At 60.6% G+C, this 11287-nt stretch overlaps 2 protein-coding genes across 2 annotated transcripts; one reads left to right on the forward strand and one right to left on the reverse strand.

Moving 5' to 3' along the window:
* Positions 1 to 93: 93 nt before the first annotated feature.
* On the reverse strand, positions 94 to 675 carry PTSG_07977 (uncharacterized protein; the record flags this gene model as incomplete). Its single annotated transcript, XM_004991726.1, has 2 exons — positions 94 to 114; positions 199 to 675. The coding sequence occupies 2 exons, from the start codon at positions 673 to 675 to the stop codon at positions 94 to 96; spliced, it is 498 nt and encodes a 165-aa protein (XP_004991783.1).
* PTSG_07978 (uncharacterized protein) lies at positions 461 to 10864 on the forward strand. The gene is made up of 8 exons (XM_004991727.1): positions 461 to 685; positions 970 to 1287; positions 1616 to 7758; positions 8042 to 8193; positions 8511 to 8848; positions 9084 to 9148; positions 9367 to 9595; positions 9962 to 10864. The coding sequence occupies exons 2-8, from the start codon at positions 1009 to 1011 to the stop codon at positions 10067 to 10069; spliced, it is 7314 nt and encodes a 2437-aa protein (XP_004991784.1). The 5' UTR covers positions 461 to 685; positions 970 to 1008; the 3' UTR covers positions 10070 to 10864.
* Positions 10865 to 11287: the final 423 nt, after the last annotated feature.

Here is an 11287-nt window from a genome sequence, read left to right on the forward strand (position 1 = left end):
TAGGACCGAAAATCATTGTTGGGACACCGAACAGTATAGTATAAAATTGTTACCAGCGTTGAAGGTGGAACATCAACATATGAAACGCTGCCGCTACCGCCACCCGCTGATCTTCTATATCCATTTAAAGCGGGTAAATGAGTTCAGGATCCAGCTCCTGTAAGTTGTTCGTTCTAGCGGAATCGAATCACCACTTACTTGCTCGGCATAGTCCTCCTCGTCTTCCTCGTCCACATCAACCAGCACTTCTTCCTCTTCCTCCACTTCGACGTCCACGTCCTCATCGTCCTCCACATCCACATCCACGTCGTCTTCTTCATCAACCTCCACCTCCACTTCATCCTCCACCTCGTCGTCCACCACCTCGTCCACCTCCACCTCCACGTCTTCCTCCTCCTCCACATCCACATCCACGTCCACATCGTCTTCCTCCTCAACGTCCACTTCAACCTCCACCTCCACTTCAACCTCAACCTCCTCTTCATCCTCTACCTCCACTTCCACCTCCACCTCCACCTCATCCTCGTCCACCACCACCACGACACCTGTCACCGTGTACCCGCTCAACAACCCCTCCTTCGAGGTGGACACGGTCGATGCCGGTGCCTTCACCACGTCGGCCACAGGCTGGTCCATCAACGGCCGTGCTGGCACCTTCCGCCCAACCCCATCCATCTTCCCTCTGGTGCGTCACCCCAGGCGTTCATGTCAATGTTTTTTGCTGTTGCTGCTATTGCTGCTGCTATTGCTGCTGTACTTGCTGCATTTGCGCTCGTGTGTAGTTGCTTGGGGCTTGGCTGCACTGCTTGCACGTCTCGTTAAGGGTCCGTTTCCTTCGCAGTCTCTGTTGTTGCCCCATCTGTCACCGTCTTGTCGTTTTTCTGCACTCGGTTTATTCATCCTTCTCACCAACCGACTGCACATCGCGTGTCATGCCCACCCACCTCATCAACCTTCTTCTGCTGGCAGCCTCTCGCGTCCCCCGCGGACCAGGAGCAGCTGTTCTGGATGCGCGGTGGCGCTGCGGCCTGGCAGGTTGTTCCCGACCTCACCATCTCCTCAGACACGGCCTACTATGTCACCCTTGCTGTTGGCGCTCGCCTCGACTTCCCCTTCCCCGAGAGCTTTGGCGTTGCCCTGACAAACGGCTTTGGCAACGAAACCATTGTCTGGAGCCACTACAACGCTTCCAGCCTCGGCCTCACCCCAGGCGGCTTTGTCCCCATCACACTCTGGTTCACCACCGCCGAGAACGCCTTCAGCGAGTTTTACGGCGAGCAGATGCAGGTGTGTCAGTCAAACCATATGGCTGGATGAATGTATGACGTTGTGTGTGCGTGTTTGCGTGTGCGTGTGTGTGTGTGTGCATGCGTGCGTCTGAGCACAGGTGTGTATGCCCTTATGTGTGCGTGCGTGTATTCCCTTACATGTGCGTGCGTGTGCACGCCCTTATTCGTGTGTGTTCAAGTAAGTGCGCGCGTGTCCCAATGCGCCTGCTCCATCTCTCCATCTCCTGCTTGTTCACAGTGCTGTTCCTCTCACAACCCTCGTCCGCCCTCCCTGGCACTCTTTTCGTCACCCGCTTTTGCCCCCCCCCCGGCGCCTCCCTTGGCAGATTCGCTTCTGGTCCAACGGTGAAGCCCGCTCCCAGGTCATCTTCGACAACTTTGCTGCCACCAGCGTGGTGGACATTGTCACCACCACGACGGAGGCCCCCATGGACCTTGCTGTCTTCAACCCGAGCTTCGAGCGCGACGACCTCATGAGCCGTGGCGTGGAGTGGATCGACTCTGCCCGCGGCTGGGAGGTCACTGGCCCCGCTGGCACCTTCCGCCCCGACGCCACCCACTTCAACCTCATTGAGAACAACACCGTGCTGCCACCGCCGGCCCGGGGCGCACAGGCCCTCTTTGTCCGCCCCATCAACGGCCGCGCCAGCCAGATTCTGCGCATGGCCCCGCTCGAGCGCGACGGCGTGTACGAGGTCTGCTACTCCGTGGGCAAGCGCCTCGACAAGGCCTTCCCCACCGCTGCTGTCGGCCAGCTGCGCACCTGGCCCAACGGCCAGCTGCTCGCCAGCGCCATCACCTTCCAGTCTGACGTCACCAGCGGCCAGTTTGTCCGCGAGTGCCTCGTGTACCGCGGCTCGGACGCGAACGCCACCGCGGACGGCCAGCTGCTGCAGCTCGTCTTCTTCGTCCAGGGCACAGACCACCTCGCCCAGGCCGTGTTTGACAACGTCGAGGCCAGCACCCAGTTTGTGGACCAGGTGGACTTCACCACCTTTGAGCCCACGACGGAGGAGGTCACCATGCCGCCCTTCGTGCCGGACTGCGCCAGGGAGTGCACGCCGCGCATCGCCACCCCGCTCGAGCAGTACGACCTCGGCTGGGAGGGCCTGACCGACGGCACCACCGCAGACCTGACCGACAACGGCCACCTCGAGGGCATCGTCGTGGCGCGCACGGCCGGCATTGTTGGTGTCTTTGGCTTTGACGACAACGGCACCCTGGTGCAGGAGGTGGTGGACGACACGCTCAACGAGCCCCGCCACGTGGAGGCTGCCGACATCAACCGCGACGGCAGGCCCGACTTTGTGGTCACCTCCAGCAACAGCGACGAGGTCATCGTGTACGTGAACGAGGGCGCAGCGGTGCCGGGCGCCATGCCCAACATCACCAAGCACGTGCTCGGCGTCACCATCGACGACCCGCGCGGCTTTGCCCTCGCCGACGTCGACAACGACCGCGACCTGGACATCATCGTCACCTCGCAGAGCACCGGCACGGTGAACATCCTGTACAACGACTGCTGCCGCCCCCGCCGCCCCTGTGGCGTGTGCGGCCCCATCACGTGGTCCCTCGAGGTCATCACGGGCGTTGCGGGCGCCCGCTCCGTTGTCGCCGCAAACGTCGACGACGACAGCTGGCTCGAGCTCGTTGTCGGCGGCGCCTCCGTCTCCGTTATCGACCGCGTGGACGACACCTGGATGGTGCGTGCCGTGAACGAGGGCACCGCCACCAACTTCATCTCCGTCGCCGCTGCAGACGTCAACCACGACGGCCTCACGGACGTGGTTGCCGTGTCCCTGTCCAACAACGCCGCGTACGCCTGGCTCAACGCCGGCAGCGGCACCTTTGGCGTCGGCCTCATCCTGTCCAACCAGCTCATGGGCGCATACGACGTGAAGCTCTCCGACATCAACCTCGACGGCTTTGTGGACATTGTTGTGGCCTCGCGCCAGGACAGCTCCATCTCCGTGTTCTACACGCGGCCGGGCGTGATTGAGAACCGCGTCGTGCTCTCCAGCGCCGTGGATACGGTGCACAGCGTCATCGTGCGCGACCTCGACTTTGACGGCGACATTGACGTTGCAGGCATCTCCTTCACCACCAACAGCGTGTACTACCTGCAGAACCTGTGCTGCAACGACCTGCCCCCGACCACCGCCGAGCCAACCACCCGCCCGCCGCGCTTCGTCGTGGCCAACCCGTCCTTTGAGGCAGACTCGCTGGCCAACTCGGCCACCTCCTTCGTCACCCGCGCCACGGGCTGGAGGGTCACGGGCACCGCGGGAACGTACCGTCCCGAAATTGCCGCCCTGCCCCGCGAAGGCAGCGCGCTCGCCCCGCCCTTGGACCGGCAGCAGGTCGCCTTCCTTCGCGCGGGCTCCGTCATCCAGCAGACGCTCGGCAACGCGCGCATTGTGGCCAACGGCTTTGTGGGCGTGTGGGTGGCCGTGGCCTGGCGCCAGGACCGCTTCTTCGCCTTCCCCAACGTCACCATCTCCCTCGTGTCCTCGGAGTCCGGGTATGAGCTTGCCAGCACGCTGGTGACGGCGGACCACCTGGACAACACCCCCGGCACCATCTACCCGGCGCACGTGTGGTTTATGACGGGCTTTGGGCACGAGGCCAACGGGGAGTCGCTCACCATCCGCATCAGCGCCACGGGCCCCTCCAACTCGCAGGCCGCTGTGGACAACGTCTCCGTTGACTTTGACCGGCCCGAGACAACGCCCATGGCCACGACCACCGTGGAGACGACGCAGGCCGCAACGACGGTTGAGGCCACAACGGAGGACATGGCCACCACGGAGGACGTGCTCATCACCACCACGGAGGAGCCCGAGACCACGACGGCCACCACCACCACCACCACGACGGAGGCCACGACGACAGAGGAGGTGGCGCCGACCACCACGACCGAGGAGCCCACCACCACCACCGAGGAGCCAACGACCACAGAGGAGGTCATCATCACCACCATGGGCGCCCCCGCCACCACTGCCGAGGAGACGTGCATGCCGCTGTTCATCGAGAACGGTGGGTTTGAGGCCGACGACGCCTCTTCCGCGCCGAACAACTTCCTCCTCTTCGCCTCTGGCTGGAACGTGACTGGCTCTGCGGGCACGTTCCTTGCGCCGCCCACCGCCTTTGACGACACCATGCCCGGGGGCTTCCTCGCCCCGCCCGCAGACGGCAAGCAGGTGCTCTTCATCAAGCCCGGCGCGAGCGTGTGGCAGACGGTGACGTCGTTCACCTTTGTTGGCGGCAACAACTACACGATGCAGTTTGCTGTGCTGTGGCGCCGCGACCGCCCGCTCGTCTTCCCGGAGAGCATCACCGTCACCACCACCTCCAGCGTGCTGAACCAGCCCATCGCCACCGCCGTCATCACCCGGCAGCAGCTCGGCATCGTTGCCGGGCAGCAGGTGGAGGTTGTGCTCACCCTGAGCGTGGCCCGCGACGCGCCGTATATTGGCGAGGGCGTCACCGTCGAGTTTACCGCCGACGGCGTGTCCAACGCGCAGGCCGCCATCGACAACGTGCGCATGTGCGAAACGGAGGCCCCGGCCACCACCATGCCCATGCCCACCACCGCCGAGCCCACGACCACGACGACCACGACGACCACGACCACGACGACCACCACGGAGACGGTCCTGCCAACCACGGAGGAGCCGCCCATGGTGCTGCCCATGCGCAACCCAAGCTTTGAGGTGGACGACCTGAGCGAGAGCAGCAGCTCGTTTGCCTCGTACGTCGCCACGGGCTGGCAGTTCTCGGGCTCTGGCCTTGCGGGCACCTTCCGCCCACGGGCCGGCGCCTTTGTGACCACCAACCCGCTGCCCTTCCCCGCCGACCGCGACCAGGTGCTCTTCATCCGCCCGTTTGTTGCCGTGTCCCAGGTCATCCCGGAGTCGAACATGATTGCGGGCGCCATGTACTCGCTCTCCCTCTCCATTGGCTGGCGCCAGGACACCGCCACCACCTTCCCCTCGGCCATCTCCATCCAGCTGCTGAGTGCCGACCTCGGCGTCGCGCTTGCCGTCGAGCAGTACACGGCGGAGAGCCTCTCCCTCGTCCCGGGCACCTTTGTCAGCACCACGCTCGGCTTTGCTGCCCCGACGGACGCCGTGTACCTTGGCGAGCAGATCCGCGTTGTTGTGCGCGTCAACGGCGAGACGGTGGCCCAGGCCGCCATTGACAACTTTGAGATGGTGGTTGAGCTGCCGCCGCCCACCACGCCCGAGCCGCTCACCACCACGCCCGAGCCAACCACGACGGAGGAGCAGACGACGACGGCCGAGCCCACGACTGAGGCCGCGCCACTGCTCGTCTCCGGCTCCTTTGAGGAGGACAACGTCACCGCCGACAACTTTGTGCTCTCGGCCATTGGCTGGGATGTGTCTGGCCTGTGCGGCGTGTTCCAGCCAACCACCACCCACTACCCCGGCGCCATCACGGGTGTCCTGCCCCCACCGGCCGATGGCCAGCAGGTCCTCTTTGTCCGCGCCGGCGGCCGCGCCGTCCAGGTTGCAGCCGGCGTTGCCTACGAGCCAAACTTCAACTACTCGCTGCACTTTGCCGTTGGCTGGCGCCAGGACTCAAGCATGATTGTGGGCACGACGGTGCGCCTCGCGTACCCCGTGGACGCGACCTCGTATGCCGTGGTTGCCGAGCGTCGCATCACCGCAGAGGACCTGCAGCGCGGCGCGTTTGAGTGGTTCACCCTCAGCTTCATGTCCACCGCTGGCGGCGACCACATTGGCCGCGACGTGGTGGTGATGGTTGTTGCCGACGCGTCTGGTCGCGGCCAGGTCAACTACGACAACTTCATCCTGGAGGCTGTCGAGGGCGAGGCCACAACCACAACTACCACTACGACCACAACCACAACCACGACCACAACCACAACCACGACCACGACCACGACCACGACCACCACCACGACGACGACCACGACGACGTGTGCTTCGAGCTGCAACCCGTCCTTCACGGGCGCGTCTGTGGCGTCCATGGCCGGCGTGTACGAGACGCTTGTGGCGGACGTCAACGCTGACGGCATCAACGACATTGTTGCCACGTCCGACTCTGCTGGTGCGCTTGCTCTGCTTGGCGGTGCAGACGCCACCACCTTCAGCGTCTTTGCCACCTTCCCCGGCGTTGCGGATGCGCGCGCTGTTGTTCGCGGCGACGTGGACGCTGACGGGCGCCAGGACTTTGTTGTCGGCGGCGGCTCCACCATCACGTACGTGCGCAACACGGGCGAAGGGTACACGCCGTACGTGGTGACCTCCTCCGCTGCTGGCGTGCACGAGGCGATCCTGCTCATGGACCTCAACGGCGACAGCCTGCTGGACATTGTGGTGAGCGAGCGCAACGGCGACGCCGTGCGTGTGTTCACGGCGGCGCGCGGCACCACCGATCCGCTCGTGTTTGCCCCATCCACGCTGCTGAACCTGGATGGCGCCTTTGGCCTCGCCGCCGGCGACGTGAACGGTGACAATCTCGAAGACATTGTTGTTGCGGGCCGCGACTCCAACTCCATCGTGTACCTGCAGAACAACGGTGACGGGTCCTTCTCCTCCTTTGTCGTCGCCAACAGCGTCAACACGCCACGTGACGTTGAGCTTGCGGACATTGACAACGATGGCGATCTCGACATCATTGTCGCCGTCTCCGGCGCGGGCTCCGTTGTTGCATACGTCACCTCCGCCAGCGGCAGCGTGTTCACGCCCGTGACGCTGTCCAACACGGTGCCCGATGCGTTTGACCTCACCGTCGGCAACGTGAACGGTGACTGCAACGTGGACATTGTCGTTGCCCAGCGCGACGCCGGTGTTGTGACCATGCTCATGAACGATGGTGGTCTGTCCTTCACTGCCGTGCAGCTCACCGCCAACGCCGCGGGCGTGACGGATGTGACGCTCGCTGATGTGGACAAGGATGGCTCCAACGACATTGTCGTCAGCGCAAACGGCGCTGGGGAGGTGCGCGTGTTCTTCAGCAGCTGTGGTACTGGCACTCTGCCACCCACCACCACGGGCGGCTCGACCACCACCACTACCACCACCACCACAACGACTACCACCACCACCACGACCACCACGACTACCACGACTACCACTTCCACAACCACAACCACAACGACTACCACGACCACCACCACAACCACAACGACCACGACGACGACGACCACGACCACCACCTCAGTCTCGACGACGTTTGTGTGCCCTGCCATTGGGCTGCAGTGCGAGGCGGTTGGTCTTGGCACGGTTGACGGCGAGTGCGACCCCAAGTGGACTGCCCAACGCATCAGCTCCTCGCTTGGTGATGGCGCATACAAGGTGGTCACGGCCGACTTCAACAACGACGGCTTTGCCGATGCCGCCACTGCCTCTGTTACAGATAACGCGGTTGTTGTCTACCTCAACAACAACGGCGCTCAGTCCTTCACCGAGACGGCGCTCACGTACGTGTTCCTGTGTGTGTGTGTGTGTGTGTGTGTGTGTGTGTGTGTGTGTGTGTCTAGCGTGTGCTTTCGTGTGTTTGCGCGTGCTTGTGGTCTAGCGTGTGCTTTCGTGTGTTTGCGCGTTCCAGTGCGTGCTTGTACACCCTTTGGTTGTTATTTTGGGGAGTGTTGTGCGTTTACGTTCTGATTTTCACATGTTACACGTTTTGCGAACTTGTATCAAACCAACCATCTACCTTTCATTCATTCACCAACGCGCCGTCCCCCCCCCCAAACACAACAGGTCGTCGTTCACTGCCCCTCGCGGCCTTGCTGCCGGCGATGTGACGGGCGACGATGTGCCTGATCTTGTTGCCGCCTTCACGGGCAGCGGCGCGCTTGTCCTCTTCACCAACGATGGCTCTGGCGCATTCACAGCCTCCACCATCGCAGATGGTACGCCTGCACGCCGCTTGGCTTTGTGTGTGTTGTGTGTGTTGTGTGTGTTGCGTGTGTATCATGTGTGTTTGTTTGTTTTGTAGTTGGTGAGAGTGGAAACGTGGTGTGTGGTTGTGTTTGTTGGCTCTTGGCGTGTTTGCTGCTGTGTGTCTCTCCCTCGGGCCATGCTGCTTGGAGTGACGGCGTTTGGGTGCTTGAAGCAGGCACCCGCGTCTTGTTGAAGTGCCTTCGTGCTCACACTTGTTGATGTCTTGTGCGTGTGTGTGTGTGTGCACACATGGAAACCGCCTGCCCCATTGCCCTGCTGTCTGCAGACGTGGCTGATGTGAACAACGTGGCGCTTGGTGACTTCAACAACGACGAGAACAACGACATCATCATCACCCGCCGCAACGAGGCCATCGTGGAGGTGTTTGTGTCTGACGGCGCCAACCCACCAGCCTTCACGCGCGTGGTTGTGGACACCAACGCCAACGGCGCCTTTGATGTTGCTGTCGCCGACTTTGACCGCGACGGCGACCTGGATGCCGTTGTGACGGCTCGCGATGACGACCAGGTGGTGGTGTACGCCAACACCATTGTCGATACCCTTCCCACGTTTGTCAAGACCATTGCCGGCACCGCCAGCCAACCGCGCGGCGTCACCGTCGGGGTGCGTTACACTGTGTTGCGTTGCATTTTGGGGAGGAAAGAGAGAGAGTCAGAGGGGAGAGGGGTTTTTTTGGGGGCGCATTTGCGTGTGCCTGTGTTGTATGTGCGTGTGCTCTTGTGTGTGCGTGTGCTCTTGTGTGTGTGTGGTTGTGTGACCTGAAAGCAACATCGTTGAGCTTGGTTGAGACGATGCTCACGTGTGGGCTGCGGTTGTGATGTGCATGTGATGTTTACAGGACTTTGATGGTGATGGTGACATGGACATTGCCACGGCCAACACCGGCGACGCTTCTCTCGGAGTGTGAGTTGTTTTTGGTGGTGGTGTAGCAGGTCGCTCATTCGATGTGTGGTGCGTGGGTCTGACGTTGTTTTTGCCACTGCACCGTTTCGTGACTATCCGATGTCTTGTGCTTGCTTGGTTGCTTGGTTGCTTGGTTGCTTGGTTGCTTCGTCCACGCTTGTTGACACTTTCTTGCTTGGTTTGTGTGTGTGTGTGTGTGTGTGTTTGTGTGTGTGCAGCATCTACAACGACGGCAGTCTGACGTTTGCGTCCTTCAGCTTCTCCACGGGCATCCTTGCCGACGTGTACGAGGTGTATGCCACGGACATTGACCTTGACTGCGACGCGGACATTGTTGTGTCTGTCACCGGCGCCAACGCCGTTGTTCTCTATGACAACTTTGACCCGGCGACACGCGGCGCGTTCCAGTTCAACGCCGTCTCCAGCGGCGCTCCCGACGTCCGCGGAGTAAGTCACGTTGTTGTGCGTGTGTACATTTGTTGTTTGTTTGTGTGTGTGTGTGTGTCTTTGTTTGTGTTTGTATGCATTTGTTGTGTGCGCGCATGTGTGCATTTGTTGTTTGTTTGTGTGCATTTGTGTGCGTGTATGCACTTCGTGTGTGTGTGTGTGTGTGTACACTTGCGTACACTTGTGCGTGTGTGTGTGCATTTGTTTGCTCGTGTGCTGGTCTTGGTGCTTGTGTTCGTCTCTACCGCGGGCGTAGGGTTTCCCCCCTCGCCGCCCTTCATGTCTGGCGCTTCTTTGTTCCGCCCTTTTGTCTCACCTTGCACCATGCACCACGCGCCCCTACTCGCACTGCTTCAACCTCTTCAGATTGCTGTCGCTGACGTTGACAACGATGGCGACTTTGACATTCTCGCTGGTGCGTCTGGCAGCACAGACTTTGTCTACTACAAGAGCGACTGCTGCATGCTCGCTTAAGCCCACAATCCTTTTTTCTCTGTCCCCGTACACAGCGTTGTTTTCTACACTTGTCTAACGAGTGTGTGTGCACACATGTTTGAGTATGCGAGTATGTGTTTGTTTGTTGTGTGATTGGGGTTTGCTTTCTGTTTGTTTGTGCATGAGCGCGTACGTATGTGTGTGTGTGTATGGCCACATGTCTTTGTGCTTTCAAGCGTGGTTGTTGTTTTGTTTGCTCGCTTGCTTGCTTGGTCTCGTGGTAGGGGCGGGTTTGTTCCCTTTCCACCTTGTGCCGTGCGTCGTGCCGTTGTGCATCGTGCATTGTGCATTGCGTACCACGAACCCTGCATGTCACCCCTCTCCCACACACATCCTTGGAAGATGTTCTTCTTTGTGTTTGCTTCTTCGATACCCTCTTGTTGTCCTTGTTGTTGGTGGTGGTGGTGTTGCTTGTTACTGTCGAGTGTTTCCCCCCGTGTCCAGCCATCATCATGTATGTGAACAGCCAACCCAACCAGCCGACCAAGAGCCCTGCATGTGGGGGGAAGTGTGTGTGTGTGTGTGCTGCTTGGTGGATGTGCAACAGCGGCCACCACGGGCTGTCACGTCGCTTCTTGCTTGCTTGCACTGCTGCCGATGCTGTTCTCGCTGCACATGCTTTTACGACAAAGTGTTGCTTGTTGTGCGCGGTCAGCAGAAGGAGTTGGGAAGGAGAGGTGTTTGGCGCTGTGTTTGTGCATGTCTTGTGCGTGTGTGCGTGTTGTTGTTGTTGTTGTTGTGTGTTCCCATCGAATGAACGATCATGGAGCAAAAGCAAGGAAAAGGAAAAGGGTTGAGACTAAGAAGCCTTCTTTCCTAACCTTGTGGAGGCCAACAAGCACAGCACAAGGAGCACACACAGACACACGCACACATGTGCAGACACACACACACGCACACACACACACACACACACACACACACACACACACACACGCACACACACACACACGCACACACACACACACATGTGCACAACGCAAAAAGCACGTGTTTTGCTTGCTTGCTTGCTCCGCCAAAAACAACAGACGATGAATGAAATGAAATCACCGACGCAGGAACAATGCATTCCATCACCATCACCACCGCCACCACCACCATCACTGTTGATGCGCGATCATCATGCACCCATTCATTAGAGGCAAGCTCGCCCACGTTCCTGCCCACGTTCCAACACGCGCTCGCTCGTGTCTCCCA

Source organism: Salpingoeca rosetta (genome assembly GCF_000188695.1).
Source record: "Salpingoeca rosetta unplaced genomic scaffold supercont1.19, whole genome shotgun sequence".
Lineage (NCBI taxonomy): Eukaryota > Choanoflagellata > Craspedida > Salpingoecidae > Salpingoeca > Salpingoeca rosetta.

Coding starts and splice junctions, on each gene's coding strand:
- PTSG_07978 (XM_004991727.1), top strand. CDS start 1,009: ATGCGCGGTGGCGCTGCGGCCTGGCAGGTTGTTCCCGACCTCACCATC. Junction 8,194..8,510: donor AGCCTCCACCATCGCAGATG/GTACGCCTGCAC, acceptor TGCTGTCTGCAG/ACGTGGCTGATGTGAACAAC. Junction 9,149..9,366: donor GGCGACGCTTCTCTCGGAGT/GTGAGTTGTTTT, acceptor GTGTGTGTGCAG/CATCTACAACGACGGCAGTC.